Source organism: Melanaphis sacchari, unplaced genomic scaffold (assembly GCF_002803265.2).
Source record: "Melanaphis sacchari strain LSU unplaced genomic scaffold, SCAv2.0 Contig4_pilon_pilon, whole genome shotgun sequence".
NCBI classification, from domain to species: domain Eukaryota; kingdom Metazoa; phylum Arthropoda; class Insecta; order Hemiptera; family Aphididae; genus Melanaphis; species Melanaphis sacchari.
Genome location: NW_020271335.1, coordinates 9,177,835 through 9,199,820, shown reverse-complemented (window position 1 = coordinate 9,199,820; position 21,986 = coordinate 9,177,835). Strand labels below are relative to the sequence as shown.

Genomic DNA, 21,986 nt, shown 5'->3' with positions numbered 1-21,986 from the left:
CATGTAATGGATGGAGATGCAAAAAAAAAATTAATAATAGTGATACCAAGCTGTTAATAAAAAAACACCTATGAAATATACTGAAGATTTAATTGGTTATATTGGTTTATACTAATATCTATTGTATGACTAGACTAGAAATAATATATAACTAATTATATTATATGTACGTAAAATTATATTTTTTTATTAATTTTGAATTCTTTTTCAACCGTATTTTGAATAACTAACTTGAAATTTATTTATATACATATATAAATAACAATAACAATACTGGAGGTAATTCCATAATTAAACAAAATACAGCGATGAGTCATAATTGTAATATAAATGTTAATTTTTAAACACTATCTGGCTTAACAAATTTCACATAATTTTTGTCACTCGTCTTCTAAATTAGGTATTATAATAGTAATTGAAAATATTTAAATTTAGACAATAATTTAAAAATAAAAATTATATAGGCTGCCTAAAAATGTGTAATAGCTTAAAATATTTTAAAATAAGTATTTTTTATTTATGTTACCTATCACATTATCTTTTTTTAAATAAGTAAGATATAAGCATCATTTATGACTTTATAAGACAAAATTAAGTTAATATAATGGAAAAGATGTAAACCAGAATGAGAAATATAATAATAAATTACATAAATGAGACCAATTCAATCATAGACCATAGTAATATGATTGTATTAACATTAATATTATAAATATATATAATTTGTATATCTGTTTAAGTATTATTATACTTATACTATATTAGGTGTGAAAAAATGTGTAATGCATAATAGAAAATAAAATTATACCAATTACAAAAAACTATGAAATCGATTTCGATTAAAAAAAAGAAGAAAAGGGGTTTGTACTCTTACAAATTCCCTCATCGCGAATGCAGCAAAGCATGATGAGACATCAAATTGAAAACGTTATTAGATTTTAAACATATTTAAATTAGTTTCAAAAAGTCAGACTATGGATACACGATATTAAAGTCATAGTATTGATCAAAATGAGTTCAAAATTGTTTATGTTTGTATCACTAACAAATATGCTGCCGGTATGGAAACAAACAGTTAGGTTTCCTTAGTTACCTCATCCGTCCTGTCAGAAAAATATACAATACCTAATTTTTATTTAACACATAATTTAAATAGTTTAGTTTAGGTACCTATATGATTGTTATCGATATATGTGCCTATTATATTTACAATAGTTGACATTAATTAATATCTGTTGACCATAGATTCAATATGATGGTAAGTTGAACTTTAATTACTAAATAAAATAATAATTAATAATCAAATTCTATTGAATATCTTTTAATGCCCAAACGCGTCATACGTTCATATTATTATTAGATAGGTATCAATATAATGGTTTAATCACTCTGGTCTTAGTGAGATATAAATTTTATTATTAAAAAAGGAAATTGAATTTTACCTATATAATTTTATTTTTATTTTTTGATGTTTATAACATTGCTCATCCTTAAGTGAATAATTTGTATATTATACTGATTATTTTAATATTAATTTAATTTTTTTGACAAATTTAACAACATTTTACAGAGCATTTTCAAGTCTTGGAGCAATTTTCACAAATTTTAATTTTCTGCTTTACAGGATAAACATAAATTAGGTATCTATTAAGTATAAATAAAGTGTTAATTATTTTATAACTTATTAATAAATTATCATCGATAACCGATATCACAATTTATATAAATAAATAACATAATTTATTGTTGTCTGCTTTAATAAAAATCATCATATTATATTGACTAGATAATGACAATATTTTAAACATACTATTGTGGTATCGGTTGATTTTTTTTTATTTACAAAAATCCATTATCCAACCAACGACTTAATTTTTGTTTGACAACTTTAAACAGCATATACACTATACAGTGCAGCAACAACAAACTTTATATAAGTAATAATTAGTTATGACTAGAAATAGGATTTTAATGACCTAAAAAATACAAAAATGCATTAAAAAAAATATGCAAATATGACCTAAAAACTAAAAATTAACTTAAAAAATGCACTTAGATGAGTGAAAAAATTTAAATTAAAAATAATTTTTTATTATCAATTATTAATTATTATTTATACATTTTTATATTACACAAAATAAGTGAAAAATTGTTTTAAGAAGTAAATTAAATAAATAGATTTAAATTTGAGTTGACAATTAATTATATTAATTTTTCAATATAATTGGACTGGAGTAGGTAATTGGGATTAATTATACAACACATATTAAAAAAGCTTAAAATAAACAAAAATGAGTTAAAATACACAAAATTAATGTAATATTTTGTAAAAGTGACCTTAAAAATTCAATAAAATTAATTTAACACAAAAAAAGAAAAATTAAAATTAAACATTCTAAATTGTTACATAACGAAACAAATTTGATTTCTGATTTAAACTGTATAGCACTTAAAGAAAAAGAAATTCGTAAGTCATCAAAGTTCTAGTTCTAGTTATGACCATCGAAAAAAATAAATATAGAATTGGTCGATTAATTAAAATGTGTTTTTTTAGTTATTTTTTCAAATCAAGTAATCTGAAGATGACCTAATCTTAATTATACGTATTTCATATACTTATTACTTATACTTAAATATTACGTTTGAAAAAAAAAAACAAAAAAAGCTAATGAATTTTAAATACAATTTTTTACTTTTTAAGTTTTGAGAATTACATTTTTGACGTTATTATTAATTTTAAAGTCCTGCCTTTAATTATAATACATAAATATGCAATATTTTAACATATTTGTTTATACAAATTATAATTTATAGTGTTTATAAATATATTTATGAGTATGATATACTTAATATTTTAAGATTAATTATTAAACCACATAATAAAATTATATATTTTTACGTGATATTCATATTTTATACTAAAAACGACTCATCACTCACAATGGCAACCCTATTACACGTTACACTACACCTTGGAGAAATTAATTTGGGGTAATCATGTTAAATGTATAATGATATCTCTATTACACGCGTTCACACACACACATTATATATAACATAATAAAATTATATGCAGAGTAAACCTAACCTATACTCATAGACCAAATAAGCCATCGTAAATAGCTCTCTCGAAATACAAAGTATTAACAAATTAATTATTTAAATAATTTGAACATGAACTTTTAGTACCTAGCTATGTATCCAGTTTATCATATAACAGCTTTTACTATATGATAATATCCATATCATATTATAATTATTTAATTAATTTAAAATATATTTTTTTCTTGGATTTGAATATTTAAATGTACTAATGTAATTATACAACATATTTTGTGATAAAATTGAACTGAAATAAAAACATCAAAATATATTATATTATAGTCAGATAACGTTAGTTTCATAATACTATTATAATCAGTGTACAGATCAAAAACCTGTTATTATACTAAAAATATTAAAAAATTGTTTCTAAACAGATGATGGAAGAATCAAAAGAAAATATTACTTTTAAATCGTTAAGTGAAGAAGAATTGTGCAACCAGGCAGAAAATATAGAAGAAAGTGCAAAGGTATCCAATAACTGCGTATTTGCAAGGTAAATATATATATCTGGATTTGCGATAAATGAATCAAATATAATATGTATTATTATACTTATCTACATTACGCATTATACGTATATATATTTATTGGCAAGAAGTACTATTTATTAGTGTACAACAATTTTTGTATTTTCGCGAATCATCATATAAATATATTATCATATAGTACTTTATCAGGTATTTTAATATTTATAATAAATACAATTCAATTTTGTGTAGTATCTTTGAAACTCAAAAAAATTGTATATTTTTAAGCATTAAATATGTAATACCTTATTGAGTATTTGTATTATTTACACATAAAATTAAATTGTTTATCGTCTCTTTGATACGTATAAAATGTAGTGTATCAAACGTCTTGCACGTTAATATAAAAACACATAATTAGTTACAAGATTAAAAACCTAATTGAATAAATAATGAGTATTATATAATAATAAAAATCTTTTTTTTCTTTTTCTGGCAAATACCTAATACTCTAGCTAAAGCTGTCACTGCAATATCTCGTCACTTTTCTTTGTCTTGCACAATTTCACACCAATTTTCTACATTCATTGCGTTTAGGTCTTTTGTCATTTCATCTATCCACCTCTTTCTGGGATGTCCCCTTGGTCGTTTACCTTGTATTTTCCATTCAAACACCATTCGTAGAAGGTCGCTTTCATCTCTTCTAAAGATATGACCTAGCCATTGAATTCTCTGATCTTTAATGAAGATAGTTACTGAAGCTAAGCTCACCATTTTCTGCATTTCCCTATTGTATTTTCTTCGCTAACTTTCCGCATTTGTGTCAAACACATAATAATAATATATAACTAATTTCTTAAAATTAATAAATTAAGTCTTTTAAATAGGTCAATGTGACAATAAATTTGGTTTCTTATTTTTATTTTTATTTTTAACCGGTTTTTTTTTTTATTCAAAAAAATAATTTTTCCAGATGGTTAAAACCAGCAAGTGTAAATGAATTGAAATTCGTGTCCAAAGATGTTTTATTGATACATGTCGAAAAAACGTTAATATTTTATGACACGAATACGCAAAAAGAAGATATCCTCATAGTAGGCAGTAAATCGACTCCAGGTGGCGGTGGTGATGATAATCTATGTTTAGAAGGTATTGGATGTTTCGATTGCTGTGATATAGATTTACTGGCCTTGGCTGAACATCCACCAATATCCAAGGTGGTTATATGTTTATATCCTGATCTGAAAGTTTTGGTAACTCTTAATGGTAAGTATAGAATATATAATATTTAAATCCTAATATGATATGATTTAAAAGTAAAATGTGATATTATTTGAGCACAATGTAATTTAACCAAATTAAATGGTCGTTAAACCTGGTATGTCTACCTTAAATTTTTTTTTATAAACAATTTGAAAATTGTGATATGTGCTTATTAATATTTATGTTTTATATATTTTAATCAATTTTTTCTTTTTTATTATGTATGACCAATTTATTTGTTATATAGCTACAACTCTGGCAAGTGATAATATCTTGATTATTTTATTTAATATACAATTTTATTACCTAAATTAAAAAAAAATAAGTTTTAACATACATTTATAATTTTTCTACGTAGCTATCATAATTATTTAATAAATATGGATGAATGAGACAATTTTTAATTAATAAATAAAATGAAATCTATATCCATAATATTATGTAAAGTAAGAACATTAAATCTAATTTTTATTTACATTTCCATTGCAGTGATTGTTATTTGGTTTCTAATAGATTAGAAATAAATTACAGGGATATTTCATAATTTTGTATTTAATTTGTAAATATTTTTGATATGTTTTAATTTTTTTTTATTGTATATTAGAATATCAATCCACAATCACCCATAACGTTATAGTGATTTTTTAAATAATTTTTCAGCTATAATCAATAAATTTTAAATAATTTTATACAATAATATAGTAAGGTAAAGATAATAAGTATTTTGGTGTTTATAAAATTGAAAAAACTTCATTACTTTTGAAAATATCAAAAGCTACTACGATGAAAAAATGTAGCTAAAATTAGTTCCATAATAAAGTGTTACAAATTAAATAAACAATTTTTTTTTTTTTTTTTTTTTTTTAATCATAAAAATTAACTGACGAAATCATTTTTATGGTTTTGATGAAGCAATTTGTATACATGCTAAACATTTTTATGTCAAAGGGGTATTTAATGGATTTCAGATAGTAGCTGCTCTGCCCCATACAAATCTATACTGTTCCTGAGGTTGGAATATTTAATCGGCCTGCGTGATTACCCGGCATTCGATTTGATCGTGTGGGCGTGGAGAATTGGAGAAAAACTGTTGGTCGTCGACACCGGATTCATTCAGCCAAACCAATATCTAAAGTAAAAGCACGCTCCGTCTGCTTGGTGTGCCAAGTGCCGCGAGCATAATAAACAATATATGTATATATGTGTGTGTGCGTGTGTATGATATATATACACTACCCAACACTGATTGGTTTTCTTCCGTATAATAATAATAATAATAGCGTGGCAATAGTATTATAGGGCTTTAATCTTTTAGATTACATATTACACTAAAAATATTTTAAAATACACTATTCATTTAAAATTTTTACAAAAATATGCTAAATGAATACAATTAAATACTTGTGTTCATTTCATTCAAGTAAAAAATAAAAAATATTATGAAAATATCAACATCAGTTACTATTGTATCCTTTTTGATTCAAGGTTGACGCACAGATGATGTATCAATTAGTCGGTTTATTTCTATAGAATATATCTAAATTTGGTTTTAATTATTCATCACAAATTACCACTAATGAGTAACTTTTTCACTTCAGATATCTTCAACGTCCATATAATAGAAAAAAAATTACATAAATTATGCTTTTTGTAAACTTTTTCATAGATTGTATGATAAAAAAAAAAAAAAAATTATTCATAGAAATAATATTATGAAATATTATATTTTTATTTATTTATCCACACAGTTCATTAGTTCCTTTTTTTTTTATAGCAGATAATAATATAATTATTTTTAAGCACTACATATTTGTATTGAGTTATAAGTTATAAGTTATAATTATTATAATGTAAAATGATAATAATATTATAATCTCATTCACGCTGCATCCCTGTCATAATATTTATGATATTCTGTTTTCAAATATTTATAACATTGAAACGCCTATACCTAAAATAAATGTCTTATATATGGTTTCATAATGTTCGTAAATTAATATCATTCCATCTCATATGAAAAGAGTACATGAAAAGTATTTTATCAAATTTTGGATGTGTTTAATATGGATAATATATATATATCGTTTTACAAGACCATTTTTATTTATTTATTCCTTTTTTTTTTTGGGGGGGGGGGGTTTTTAAAAGGGGGAATATAAAAATATGTATGCAAAGGTATTAGGTAGTGAAAAAAAAATAAAATGAATAACATACATTGGAAACGTAAATGTATGAAATGATGCACAAACACGTAGGTACTAATTTTTATTTTGTTTGGTCGTACAATTTGTATATCATTATGGAAATATTATTTTCACAGTACAAAAAATAGTATAAATAGTTCATATACTCAATTATATGATTAATAAAAAAGATTTAATGAAAGCTGCCATAATAATTTATATGGTTTTACTGGTATGATATAATATAGATAGTAAATATTGTAGTGCCTTTATAACATTTTTCTAAAACATAATAAAATATGAAAAATGAAATTTTGTATTTTATTTGAAGCATTCAATAGTTATTTAAAAAAAAAAAAACTTTACAAAATATGTAAAGCTTGAATTTTGAAATAGTATAATTATTATAATTATTACTTAATATTTTCAAAAAAAATAAATAAATAAATACTAGATGAGAGTTATAGAGTTAGATTGCATTATTTTATAAAAGTTTTAATAGCACATAAACTAATATAAACAATAAGCTTATGTTAATTTAAAATATATGCATTTACAATACATTATTTTGTATTACAAATGCAGTTGCCATTTTAAGACTTAATCTAAATTTAAATAATAAGTGTCAATTCATAAAAACTTTTTGAGATATCGAGATTTTGAGATTTAGAATTTTTTTAAACTTAAAATCCATAGAGTTCAAAAAGTAAGACCAAGATGATTATACTTATAATCTATTTAAATCATCGATTTAAAGTTCTGCTTACATAAATATACCCTCTAATTAAAAATATACCCTAATTTAAATTTTAGATTTTTTTTTATGTATATATTTAGTCAGATAGTACTAAACATTAATTTATACATGATTATAATTACGGTTTTTAATAAAAAAAAAAAGTTTCTATAGACTTTCACTTGTATATTGTTATTACCCACACAATATAAAATTATTTGTTAATTGATTCATAACTCCATTCATGTAATATTTTAAGTCTCTTAAAATTATGTAGTGTAAACCGTAAACCCTACCATTATACGTAACACACGTACGTGTTTTAATCGTTTATATTGCATATTATTATACGTTGAATAAATAAAACTTTTCGAAAGATTTTAATTTAGACCATTCTAAGCTATAAACAATTACATAATATAATATTGAAAAGCTGAACTAAATACAATAACTCAATACAATGACGAATTACGTTATTTGGTAAAATGCAACAATGGAGTATATTACTCGACCTCTCTTAAACTTGACAAATTTCTGAGTAAATGTGCGTGAAAATATATTCATGAGTCTTTCTTGAAATCGAGTCTAATATAATACAATAAAATTTACAATATATTGATGTGTCACACGACACGCAGTCTGTCGCAGATCACCACCGCCACTGGTCGAAACGACATGTACCTGAGCCAGACGGAACACGATGTTAGGTGTAAGCTCCAGCTGTGGACGTTGTTCGTGAGCTGCAAGACAGTGTACGCGGAGAGGACTCGGGTGAAAGTTCCCTCAGATGCCTTGGCATCAGGCTGCTGGACACCGTATGGATGGTATGTGTTCTGCGACTCGTTGGCGAACGTCTACCGAGTACAACCCGGCGCACCGGAACCGGAAATAGTCGTGGCGTCAATGGATTCTATCTCGGAAAAATGCGGAAATGACGACGGTCTGGGCGCGTTGGTGTGCCCCAGCAAACAGGGTTTCGTATTGTACGCGGCCAACCAAGACAACCGTCTAACGGTGATTATTATTATTGTTATTGATATGGTTATTTCTATGAACATACACGTTGTGTGATGCATGTGTAGCGTGAAAATGAGAGCTTTAAGTGTGTAATACTTATAATATTTTAATGACTGAGATAGTATTAATTTAGAAACTTGATTATGGCCAACTACCGTACAATTGTACAAGAAATATGGACAACTAAAAATGTTGTGACGTGTGAAATGACAATCGAAACAGAATAGATTAATAAAAAACCCAATAGCATCATAACATGTCGATATTATATAATTTATATGTGTACATTGTACAAAACTATTATAGAACTAAACAAATTGTATATCAGTAGCCATTTAACACAAATGTGATGATGAAAAATACAGTATTTGTGTTTATACGTTTGCATTATAAAATCAGAAATGATAATAAATGAAGTAGAGGAATTTTGGTATATGATTTGAATTATGTTTTTTATATTAAAAAGTAAGCTATGAGAAAGTTGAAAAACTCATTACTATTGATTTATTTAACTAACTACAAATTAAATTAAACGGTTTTGTTATAATCAGTTAATACGTACATTTTTGTAAATTCTAGTAAACCATCTTAAATGTCGGTTTTTAATAATTGGAAAATATTTATTGAATCGAGGAATGCATGTAAACCAGTGGTTCTCAATCTTTTTAGGACTGCGACCCAAATTTTTTTCCAAAAATCTATCGCGACACCCATAGTTTTACATTTACAGAATCAAAAAAGTAATTTCAAAAAAACAAATTTTTTTATTAATTATTTACTATTTTATAATAATAATAATTGTAATAATATACTTATAATAATAATATAATACTACTTCGACCCACAGTTTGAGAAACGCTGATGTAAACGTTTTTATTTAAAATTAATTCTATTTGTTATGTAATTTGTATCCCAAAGTAAGTTTTTAAATTATTAGAGATGTTGAAATAACATTCAAACGGATTTTCAGGTATAACATTTTTTTTTTTTTATTGATTGAAATAAGAATGATATACATGATGATTTTAATAATTATAACATTTTCAATTATCTATCTCCTTTAAGCTAAGTTGGTGTTGGAGATAGAGAGTTATAGACTTTTAAATAAAAAAAAATTATAAATTATATAACTTATAAAATATAATTGAATTAGTACAATACATATTACAATATGAAACATATTAATAAGTAAAATTGAATCAAAAATTTAAAAAAAAAAACAAACATGTAGTCGAAAAAAAATATTACATTTTGAGTTCATAAAAACAATAACTAATAATAACCCATCAATTAACAAACAACTGTATTTTATTATTTATAATTTATTAGCATAGCTATTATAGGTATAATGCCGTGAATAGTATGTAATTTATTACTATTATAACAATAAATAATACGTGTTTTTATATAAGCGTAGATGTTCTTGTTACCTACATGAAATTAATATAATTTTTTTACAGATATATATATAATAATTTATTTGTTTTACATTTAAGCTAATTGATGGCTTTACTTTTTATTTTTTATAAGTTTATTAGTTATTATTATGGAGACGTAATTGAATAACGATTTGTGCAAATATTGTAAATAGACTTTGATGTTTATTTAGCTTTTTTGGGTCGAAATCAAATGCAGTCTCCATCCCCAAAACGAGAAGTACAAAAAATTACGTCATTGGCATACACAAAAAATAGTTAATCTGAAAATAACTTCTAATAATAATAAAATATATAATATTATGTAACATATACTATAAAAAACCTTACGATGTTTTCAAAAGATTTAATCACTAGATTGTGTGCTTCAATGACGAACGATTTTTTAACCATCTACAAAATAAATATATATCATAATATTATTGTTATAAATGTATATGATTGTTATTTTTCGAGTTGCAATGACGATCTCTTATGGAATTTTCTATATTTTTCTATATAATAATATTTCTTTTGCTGAATTGCGTTTTCTGTTAATTTGTATATATGTTGTATAATGTGTATAATACATTATAAAATTAGCTGATTATGCATGACTTCCCTGTAACAAATTAAATGCCCGTAAATTTATCCCTTTTAAATTCGGTTAAATTTTGTCTGCATAAATTTTCAATACAGTTTTTTGGATGGATTTTATCAAATAAAAAATACAAATCTAAAATATTTCCGATTAAAAAAAACTATTTTATTCATTAAACCAATGAACATTTTTTAAAAACAAAAATATTCGTTTTTCGTGAGGCAACAAATCCCTGTGCGTCTTCATTTTAAAATGCAAAATTTGAAAATTCGGCACACACATACACACATACACACATACAACCTTGTGTACAAATAACCAAAAATATAAAAACTAAAAATTATTTTTATAGCAGCGTATACTGTAGAATATTTTAAGAGTATATTTGTATATGTAAATATGACAACCATCACTGACCGTACAATATCACTAAAATTACTTTATTTTGTGATATTCACGTGGTATATTGGTATGAGAAACTCATTTCAAAACATCATTAACTATAGTATTATAAATTATAATATTTAGTTAATTTGAATATTGTGTTGAATCTAAAATTAGGTATTTCCAATCTGTGGTGGATTATTGAAAATATATCACTGAATTAATGTTATGCACATAATTTCCATACGTACAATCACATACTTGTCATTCGATATGTGCCTCAGTGATAATAATATAATTATTGCATATAATCTTCCTTAAAATAATCCATTATATATTGTATGCAACCCACAGTGTTTCAAGGATACCAGGGGTATTTTTACAAAAATATGGACAATAGTCGTTGATCACATATTGCAGTGTATGGTAGCTGTAAAAAATGACGTTTACGGATGGTCGGACGAGGTACAAAACACTATCACATAATATTACATTAAAGTATCATGCGCGTCTAAACAATATCAGATAAGTCAATAAATATATATTTTTGATCCTGCAGGGAACCCTGCTACGACTAACACAGAAAAAACAACAAATATTGAAAGTGTACGGATCAAAAATCAAGTATTTTACTTTTATCAAACCGACGGACGAAATGGTGGCTACCATAAACCATACAAACATTTTGCAAGTGTGGGATGCTTCGACCGGAGAATTTGTAAACATTTTTAATATCCATTAAGGCAGGGTAGAATTCTATTATTGTCTCTTGTTGTTTTACAGAAAAGCAAGATGCAACTAAATGGGACCGCAACGGATTTGTGTAGTAATCCATTTTACCACTATATTGCCATTACGTTTAAAAACGGTAAAATAGAATTGCTAAGAACTGCTTCCAAAGCAAACAAAATAGAGTGCATTACGAAAATAGTACTATGTGATGAAGACTTATCTTCGATAAAATTTTTCTCTGACGGAAACATTTGTAATGTCACTAGTTTCCCCACGGGCCGATTTTATTATATTAATGTGAGTAAATATAAGTTAATTTGATATTATCATTTTATAATGTCATTTAATGACCTAATTGACAATTGATTTTTACTAAAAACGTATGGTTTACTATTCAAAAGAATTAATTAACACTTATTATTATTGTCTATTTATGATCATTAAATAATGTTATGGTGATAATAATAATCTAATATTTTCATATTTAATTGTAAAATAAAAATATAATTCACTTATATACATCTATTAGATTACATTAGGACAGCAATGTGCAGTATTAAGAGAACATCAGTTGGAAAAACATGTAATTAATATTGATATAATCGATAATAAAAAATCATCGTTTTTGACAGTTTTATATTCAGATCTAAAAAACGCTGAAAATGCTGGAAATAATATTTTAATATTTGATGTAAATTTTAATATAGTTTTTAAATTAAAAGATATGCAAAATTATTATACATCAGTATTTAAATGGAGTTCATGTAGTGTGCCTGGTGTATTAGACATAGCGTTTACTGTCTTGCTGTCCAGAAGTATTCATTTGATGACTATAGATATCGAAAAGGTATATGATTCAATATTTACCAATTTTTTATTATTTGTTATGATATGTTAACGTTCAAGGAAACAATGTTGAATTTACAAACCATATCATTAGATCATCAATTAAAAAGTATTAAGACATATACGAACGAAAATCATTGTATAACATTTAGTCCGGATGGTTCATACTATGTTTATGAGCTTAATGATGATGATCAATGGAAAAAAATTATTATGGTTAATTGTAGTCATTGGCAAAGTGGAGGGTTGATAGCTGCTCAAATCGATGGCAATGCCCATAACATGCTAACACTAAGTTATCAAGGAAACTTTTTGTGTACAAGCTTTAAGTAAATCGTACAATTGAAATGATTTAAATAAAATATTATTTATTATTTATAAATTTTAGAGGCATATCAAATAATAGTAAGAAAATTGATAAAATCAATTTTCCAATTATTGAGGATAATTTTGTAACAATGGGAATCGGTTTTGAAGATAGACCAGAATGTAGGTTTATTATTGTTAATTATTATAATATATGAAAACATCATAATTTATTGACTAAATTTCACTATTTTTCAGCTCCAAAACGAATGACATGGGAAATGATTAATCAACAAAACAAATTAAATGAAAGCATAGTGATTTACAGTAATCAAAAACAACAAATTATACACAATTTTGAAAAAATAAAAGCAGAAGTAATAATAATGATAATAACAGTTGAATAAATAAACTAAAATAATATTTATAAATAATAGTAATAAATCATAATAGGATAAAATAATCATTAATTATAATATCTAATTTCAGTTTATTATGTAGTTAATCTACGACTTCTTTATGTATTTTAAATTTTAGCTTCGACATTTATTGGAAACTAATGTCAATGGACCGGAAGACATGAAAATAGATATAGAAGAATTCGATTTAAATGTAGATTATAGACAAAGTTTCAGAGAAAAGTGTAAGCTTAAACGTAAAGAGTACGAAGAAAAAATTCTTAGTGACATATATAAGTTTAAAATGGAAACTGAAAATATTATTAAGGAAAAATGGGAAACACTTTATATAAAACCAAAATCTATATATGTATGTATGTCGTATTAAAATTATAAAAACAACTGATTTTAAATGTAATTTTAGTGTTTAAAAAATATATATAAAGTAGATAACTATGCAATAAGTATAATAGACCAAGATATTATTAAAAAAGCAAATGAAATCATCGAAAAAAGAATATTAATCAAAGATATGTCAGAACAAGTATCTAGTGTTGAAGATCAATTTTCCATGTAAGAAATAAAAAATATATTTTATGCAAATGTCAAAAACATTTTTTTTCTAGAAATAAATTTAAGATATCAGATGTTCAATCAAATTCGTTGGAATCCGATTACAAGCACCAAAGTAGTGATTTATCAATGATGGGTTCAATCAGTTATGAGTTTATTGAAACTATCGACACTCTAAATTCTCAATACAGTTATTATAAATTAGAAATGGCCGAAGATGAAATCATTTTACTTAAAGTATGTAAACAATAAAAACATGATGTATTCATGTATATTAAAAATTATTTTAATACATAATAATCTTAATAATCTGTCTTTCTTCTTTACTATAATATATATTTTTTATTAGTTTATGGTGAACAAATTAAAGCATAAATTCAATCAACTATTTGATGATTTATTTATGGAAAAACAACAACAACTGAATAATTTGAAAGAATATAATGAAAGATTGCGTGTAATCGAAATTGAGTTGAGATTGGCGTGCAAAAGTATTGAAACTAAACAAACTATAGTAAAAGCTCGAATACAGTTGTGATGTCTATTAATTTTGTTTAGTTGAATCTACTGAACCGTTACCCATTGATTACGAATGGAATAAATATGAAAAAATCGAAGACCTTTTACATGTCAATGACAATGAAGTTTCCGTAGAACTGTATCGTAATAATATATTATCTAACAAAGAAATGTCGAATGACGTGAATTCAAGTACAGAAAAAAGAAACAATGAATCAGTAAATCTTAACAATTATAGACAGCGAGCATTGATTTTTATGATGGATGGTGTACTGGAAAAAAGGTGGGAAGATGAATTGAAAAAAGATGTGCCAAAACCGCAATGCATTATGGTGTGTGAGTGTATATTTTAAAATTTATGTCAGTTTGAGGTGAAGATCACTTCGTAGGCACTTTTCTTATCGACAAACTAGTTATCATGCATCTACTCGTATAATTACCTATTTACTCGTATCAAAATATTTATTTATTTTTTCTTATAAAATACATTTATAATCTATAGATATAGTAAAATACAATAAGTAAATACGTTGAAAATAATTAGTGTATACTTGACTTGGAAAACATTAGGGGGAGAGCATCTGTCGACACTATTTCTAATAGTAGTATAATAGTTATGAATATTTTAAAGCAATTATATATGATTAAAATTTAACAACTATCATGAAAAAACAATTAGTTTTTGATAAATAGAAATTAATTTTTAGAACATGCTACATACATATTATTAAATATTTAATTTATTTAAAATTAGTTATTTGCATATTTTCCAAGTTAATAATATCAGTTTGTAATACTTATATAAAATAATTAAAATTTATTTCACTTTAAAAAATTTAAAATTTTGAATGGGAATGATGGAAAAACAAGAATTAGCATCAGAAATTTGGCAAAATAATGCTGCATACATCACTGATTAATTTTGTTTATAGTTAAACAAAAATCCTGAGGATTTTACGGAAGATGATTTAAAAGCTATAGATGAGTACAATAAATTAACTTTGAATTTGAATGACGAGAGAATAAAATACAAAAATATTCTCGAAGAAGAAAAAATAAAAATTCATCATCACATTACAGAGATTATAGAAAAATTTGACAATAATGTATTTATGTTGTTTCAAACAAAGTTGAAGTACAATTCAGCTATCGATCAAGAGAATTTGAAAATGCTTAGGCTTTCAAAAATGTTAAGCGATAGTGATCAACGAAGACATCAAATTCAACAACACAAGTAAGTAGTAAATATATAAATTTATTTTATTTTTTTTAAATATTTTATCAAATTTTTAAATTGTTACATTGTTACATGAAGTGAAACAATTTTGGAATTAAGTGAAACTATAACGGGGATTGAACAAATTATAACGGAAACAAATAAAAAAATAGCAAAAACCGAGCCAAATTCTTTGCTCAATACTATAGAAACGTTGAATCACAAAAACAACATTCTTAATAAACGTTTTAAATCTGAGTTTCCGTCTAAACTTATTTATGAACAAGCATTAATAGCATACAAGTAAAATTAAATTAAGGATTAAACTTAAGTAATTATAAAATATTTTAAAATTAATTTCAACTTTTAGTCGGAGACCTAAATTACAAGGTAATATAAATTATTCGCCAATACTCGGTTACCAGTTTGTCAACACTATAATGGATCCAACTGACGATAAGCTTCAACTTTTGACCTCAGAGTTTGTTAAATATTTAGATACACTTAGGGTACATGACGATTATAAATACGTAGATGATTATAAACTAAATATGGACAGAGAAACTTGGCATAAGGTTTGCAATTTTAGACGTATGAAAATTGAATCAGAATTTAAGATTAGTGCTTGTCAAAAAGACGCAACTGACAAGGACAATTTTTTGGATAGTTTAAAGCGCAATAAAGAAGAAAATGAAGCAATGATTGAGAAATTAAAAATGTCTATTATAAAATTAAAAAATCAAGATTTGTATTATGAGGATAATCCTGAGGTAAAAATAGTATTTATAGTAGTGAATACAAAAAATATGTATTCGTTTTTAACTTAAATTTTAGATTCAATTAGTTGTGACACAGGGGAACGTTGAAATCACATTAACAGGACACTTCAGTGATTTCGAAAATACTACACTTATTTCTAAAAATGTTATTGATGAAGTAAACGCTGAAATAAAAGTAAATAATTTTAAATACATTTATATAGATGATATTATATTAGATAACAATTTATAAAATGTGAACATTTTATTTAAATTATTAATTTCATTACTATAAGATTTAATCTAACTTTGTTCTATACTCATTTATAATAAGTTTATAACACTAACTTTTTAAACAAAAAATGTTAATATAAGCACTTAATACTAAATATTAATTATTATTAAATTTATAATTTTTAGAAAATGGGCAATACTAAAATTGATGCTTTATCTAATTTACTTAAGTTCAAACGTAAATGTCGATTTTTAAAATGGGAACACGATATTCTAAAAAAAACACAAAATTCCATTGTATAAATTTCGTTTTGATCTCATAACATCAATGAAAATAACCGAAAATATGCTAAACTATTTGAAGTTTAAGATGAAAGGAATAAATAATGCAGAGCAAGCTGAACAAAACATGGACAAAGAGCTAGCAGCAATTAAATTTGTAAGATATTTAGGAAACGATTTCAATAGATTTACATATTTTACAATAATTAAAAGGTATTGTACATTATATACGTGGGTGTTAAGTATTATTAATGTAATATGAATAATAATTCATACATAATAATATTTAGATACCTATACCTAGTATTTTATTGTGAATAAGGTAACATTAGAACTTCAATGATTATGATAAAAACATGACAATGTGTACAGTTGATAAAAGGTATTCACATTAACTGTAATTTAATACTTAACAGTTCAAAAACAACAAATATACTGTATTGTTATATTATTATTATAAGAAAAGGAGAAATTCATCAGTAGGCGTATGACAAAATGTATTATTTTCAGACTTATACAAAACAGAAAGAAAAGTTAAATGAAAAATTAGATGAAATGTTAAAAATAGTAAGAGATACTAAGAATAAAAATAAAAAGGCAGATGAAGACATTAACCAAATGATGTCTGAATTAATCGAGTTAAAGTGCCTCATTGATTACGGTGTAAACGATAAACTGATGCGTTACAATAGAGAAAAGTAAATATACCGTATTTTTGGTTACACAATTATCAATATAAAATTATATCGTAAAAATACTATTCAAGAATTTATATGTAAATGTCAAATTGTTTAAGCAAACATGTATATAAATAAATAAATTAGTTATTTTAAATATAATTTGTATAACCTTAATAAAAGTAATAGTGACATTAATATTGGGTAATATCATAACACATATTGTTTTGTTTTAGGATGAAAAATATAATGCAATTTACACAGATCAATACCAAAGTGTTAGAATTGCACAAAGAAATTGAAGCGTTACAGATAGAACTAGAATTACTACTTCTCAAAACGTTTCCAACCTTGTATACAAATTTTTCAAAAAACAGTAGAATAAGCAATTAATATGATTTTATAAATTGAAATATTACGTTCAAATTCAAAATTATAAACAGTATAGTATATTTTAAAGTTACATTTTAAAATAAATATATTACAATAAATTAAAAGTTTTTAATTATGTTTTTTTTTTTTTAATTAAATAGGTAGACAAAATAGCTAGTTGATACGTACTTAACATAATGAAACTTAATATATTATGTAATATTTATCAGGTTTTGTGATAAAAATAAGAGTAAAGTTTCGTATATGATTCGTATGTAGGTATAGTCGTTCGACTTGATAAAAGATTATGTTGTAATACTTTAATAAACATAATTAAATTAAAGACATATACGATCAAATGACAAAAATGAGCAAAATGTTTCCATTAATAATAGTACTTAAGTTAATGAATTTATACCATAATGTTTTTGCGAAATTGTTCTTTTCTCGATGCGGATATAGCCGATATAGTTATAATGTTTTATTAATACTAATTAATTCCTTATTAGTTATTATACATGTTACATATCATATTTAGTCAGAAGCTATATTTGATTATATTTTAGGGAATTTTATAATATTTACAAATTGAGAAATTTTTGTTCGATATAATTTTTTTCGAATAACTTTTGTATGAATCAAAAATTATTTCGCCGAAAACACAAATCACAAAGTGTGTATTAATTATACGGTTTTCAAGTTTTAAATACTAATTACTTATTAGTTGAATTAATATATAAATAGTTATCTTTGTCTAGTATAACTACTCATAAAGTCTGTGTTATACATTTTTCCATAAAAAGTATATTTTCTGAAATGAATAAAAAAATAAATAAAATGTTTGTATAGAACTAATAATGCTTGTCAACCCTCGTCAACAAACACTGCAGAGTGGAGTTATTTCAAGATACACCAGACTCCTCATCACTAATCATCTTGTCTAAACTTCAAAACAATTATAATAAATTAAATAATATTCTTATTCTATCCCGTAAAAACGGATTCGCAGTCTTTTATTTTAAATATAATATTTTAAAAACTATAAGTACACTCATATTTTTCAACGAGCATTAAAAAAAAAGTTAAAAATACAAAGTCTTTGGTGCTCACGTTTTAATAAACTACCACACCAATGTGATGTATAAAGTATGTATGTATGTATCAAGTATCAAAAAAACACCGACATGATATTCATAAAAGCACTTGAACTCAGCGCGAGTTCAATATAATATGCGACAACTCAATTGCTATGCAGACCCAAAGGTTATAAATAAGTATTAACCAATGTAGACATGCAATATAATAATTTATGTTGAATGACGAAATTAAAATTATACGCAATAATATATTTACTAGAATAATTATTTCGAAATAACATCGTTAAATGAATTAATAGGTACTATTATAATGTCATTGAAAATTTAAAAAAAAAATTTTTTTTCAACTATAATTGAATCTTATATTGTAAAAAAAAATTAATGAATTTTATTCAAAAAAAAAATATGGATAACATATTAGCGATGGGGATTGTAAAAAGAAACAATAAATAGTTTTTTTACTCTTTTTAAATGGACAGAATGAGTTTTTTCTATGTGTATTATTACTAATTATATTAAGGATATTCTAAAATATTCTATATAATAAAATAAGTATTCATTTTTTAAAATATATTAGGAATAAGATAAATAAAATTTATTCTATGTGTTTATTTTTTGATTTTTAGATTGTAACGTGCAATAATTCATGTAACTTTTTACAATGTGAGTGTTTGATCTATGCACATATTTAAATGCTATTTGGTTTACGCATTCGTTCGCACACTTTGTTTTTGACTTGTTTATTTCGTTTATTAAAATAAGTACTAACGCTTAAAATGGTACCAAGTCGGTGCCACATAAATTACCGAAATGGTGAACGAACACATTAGATATGATAAATAATAGTAATATTGTAACTTTTAAAATAATTATATTAACTATACAGTACACAGTATTATATACTTATCCATGTTTATTTCTGAAAACAATTTTCATGCTGACGTATTGCAATATTTCAAGTACGAGTTTTGATTCTTATTAAGTATTCTTACCTAATAATCTAGGTATCTTACATGACTTAAAGTCCATAAATTTTAATTTTGGAGCATAATACCCAGTCATAAATTAAATCTGGTTAGGGAAAATTGGTAAATATGGAAAATTTATAGATACGTATGCCATAATTTTTCAGATAGCCCCAAATAAAAAGAATATTAGCGTAAGAGGCATACTACAAAATTATTGATAGAATTATTACTAATCGTAAAAGTAGATTTTAAACTAAAAGCTCATTATAAGCCATTTATTTAAAATTTTTTCTCAAAATTAATTTTAAAAATAGTAAATATTTTATGAATTAATATCAGATTTACTTTAAAAACTTATAAATAAATGTATTTAAATGCATTTAAATTTACTGTCTTACGTGTCTTTGAGTTTAAAATTTTTGAGTAAAAAACATACTATATTGCAATATTATATTTATAACGGTGAAACTTTTAAATTTGTTAGAGGCTATAAATCCTTCTCCTAGAATTTCGACCTTATAGTTATGCTTATATACGTTTAATATACGAATAAAATATAATATTGTGTAATAAATAATAATAATAATAATTGTTGACGTAGTAATAATGATTCTCATCTAATACCTACCTATTTTTATGATTGTATTTGGTAATTTTTGATTTATTTATTATTATTAATTCAAAATCAGTTATAATTTTCTGGGTTAGAATACTATATTTTATTCATAAAACTTTTTATTTGCATCAATTCTCAGTTCATGAATGGCGATGTAAATAATGAAATATGTCACAACAAGAATAGTTTTAATTTGATATAGCTTGTTATTTTAAAAAATACTTAATAATATACTACTGCAGAAAATTTAAATACTCAAGTTCTAAAGTTTAAATTATTAGTATTATAGTAGAATACGAGTATATACACACTCGCAACGGCGTGAATTAGTTTACGATATATTGATATACTGTAAAGGTTAAACATTATTCTGGTAAATATTAACAAATTCCGGATGAAGATATTATAAACGGAGAGATTTTCCGCTAGGAAATTCAAAACATATGATAAATGCGACATTGCAAAAGCGAGAGCAATGTGCGAATAATTTTTAGCGTGTAGTAAAATAAAATATATCATGATAAATAAATTATATTGACCTCAGTATTGTGATGTAATAGTTAATGCCTAGTTTTTTTTTTTTTTATAAAAAAACAAGTATTTTTACAAAATGTACAAAATATGTAGATGACACATTTTTAATAATTAGATACTACTGTTTAAACAACACAAAGTTTTTCTTATAGTTTGAAAGTTTCTTATCATGATGGCGTCAATAAGATTCTCATTCTATATATCATATTATCTATTTATTGTTATCATCGATACAATATATTTATAATAGAATAGATTATTCAAAATCTCATATAAGTGCATATTCTATTAAAAAAATATAAATTATATTTAAACAATTTATTATTGCTTATTAAGTATACTTTTTAAATTATGTATACAAAAATAAATATTTTGTTAAAAATGGGTATTTTTTACACTAATTTCACAATATTTCATTACTTTTTTTTTTGATTTTTATTATTAAAGGAAAACATTATTATGAATTTTTTATACAACTCACAGTTTTAAAATTAACTCTAAAATTATAAATATGCATAATATTATATATTTAATTGTTACAACGTTAAAGGATGTATATTGTATAGATATAAAGCCATTGGTTTTTTTTTTAAATTTTTTAATTTGATTATAATATAGTATAATATCGTGAAGTTTTTTTAGTTTTTAAATTAAATGTTTTAATACCATATTGATTTAATAAAAATA

General features: G+C 24.0%; 1 protein-coding gene across 1 annotated transcript; it reads left to right on the top strand.

The window, feature by feature from the left end:
- Window positions 1-1,173: 1,173 nt before the first annotated feature.
- On the top strand, window positions 1,174-18,105 carry LOC112599219 (cilia- and flagella-associated protein 43-like). The gene is given in 25 exon segments (XM_025346037.1): window positions 1,174-1,258; window positions 3,480-3,598; window positions 4,546-4,838; window positions 5,804-5,969; window positions 8,393-8,768; window positions 11,526-11,636; window positions 11,731-11,889; window positions 11,955-12,200; window positions 12,433-12,750; window positions 12,810-13,078; window positions 13,138-13,238; window positions 13,314-13,432; window positions 13,593-13,823; window positions 13,878-14,026; window positions 14,080-14,263; window positions 14,376-14,517; window positions 14,585-14,877; window positions 15,478-15,779; window positions 15,861-16,064; window positions 16,132-16,531; window positions 16,596-16,715; window positions 16,940-17,029; window positions 17,031-17,192; window positions 17,546-17,733; window positions 17,949-18,105. Coding segments are annotated over 25 exon segments (4,905 nt in total). The 5' UTR covers window positions 1,174-1,252.
- The last annotated feature ends 3,881 nt before the right edge of the window (window positions 18,106-21,986 follow it).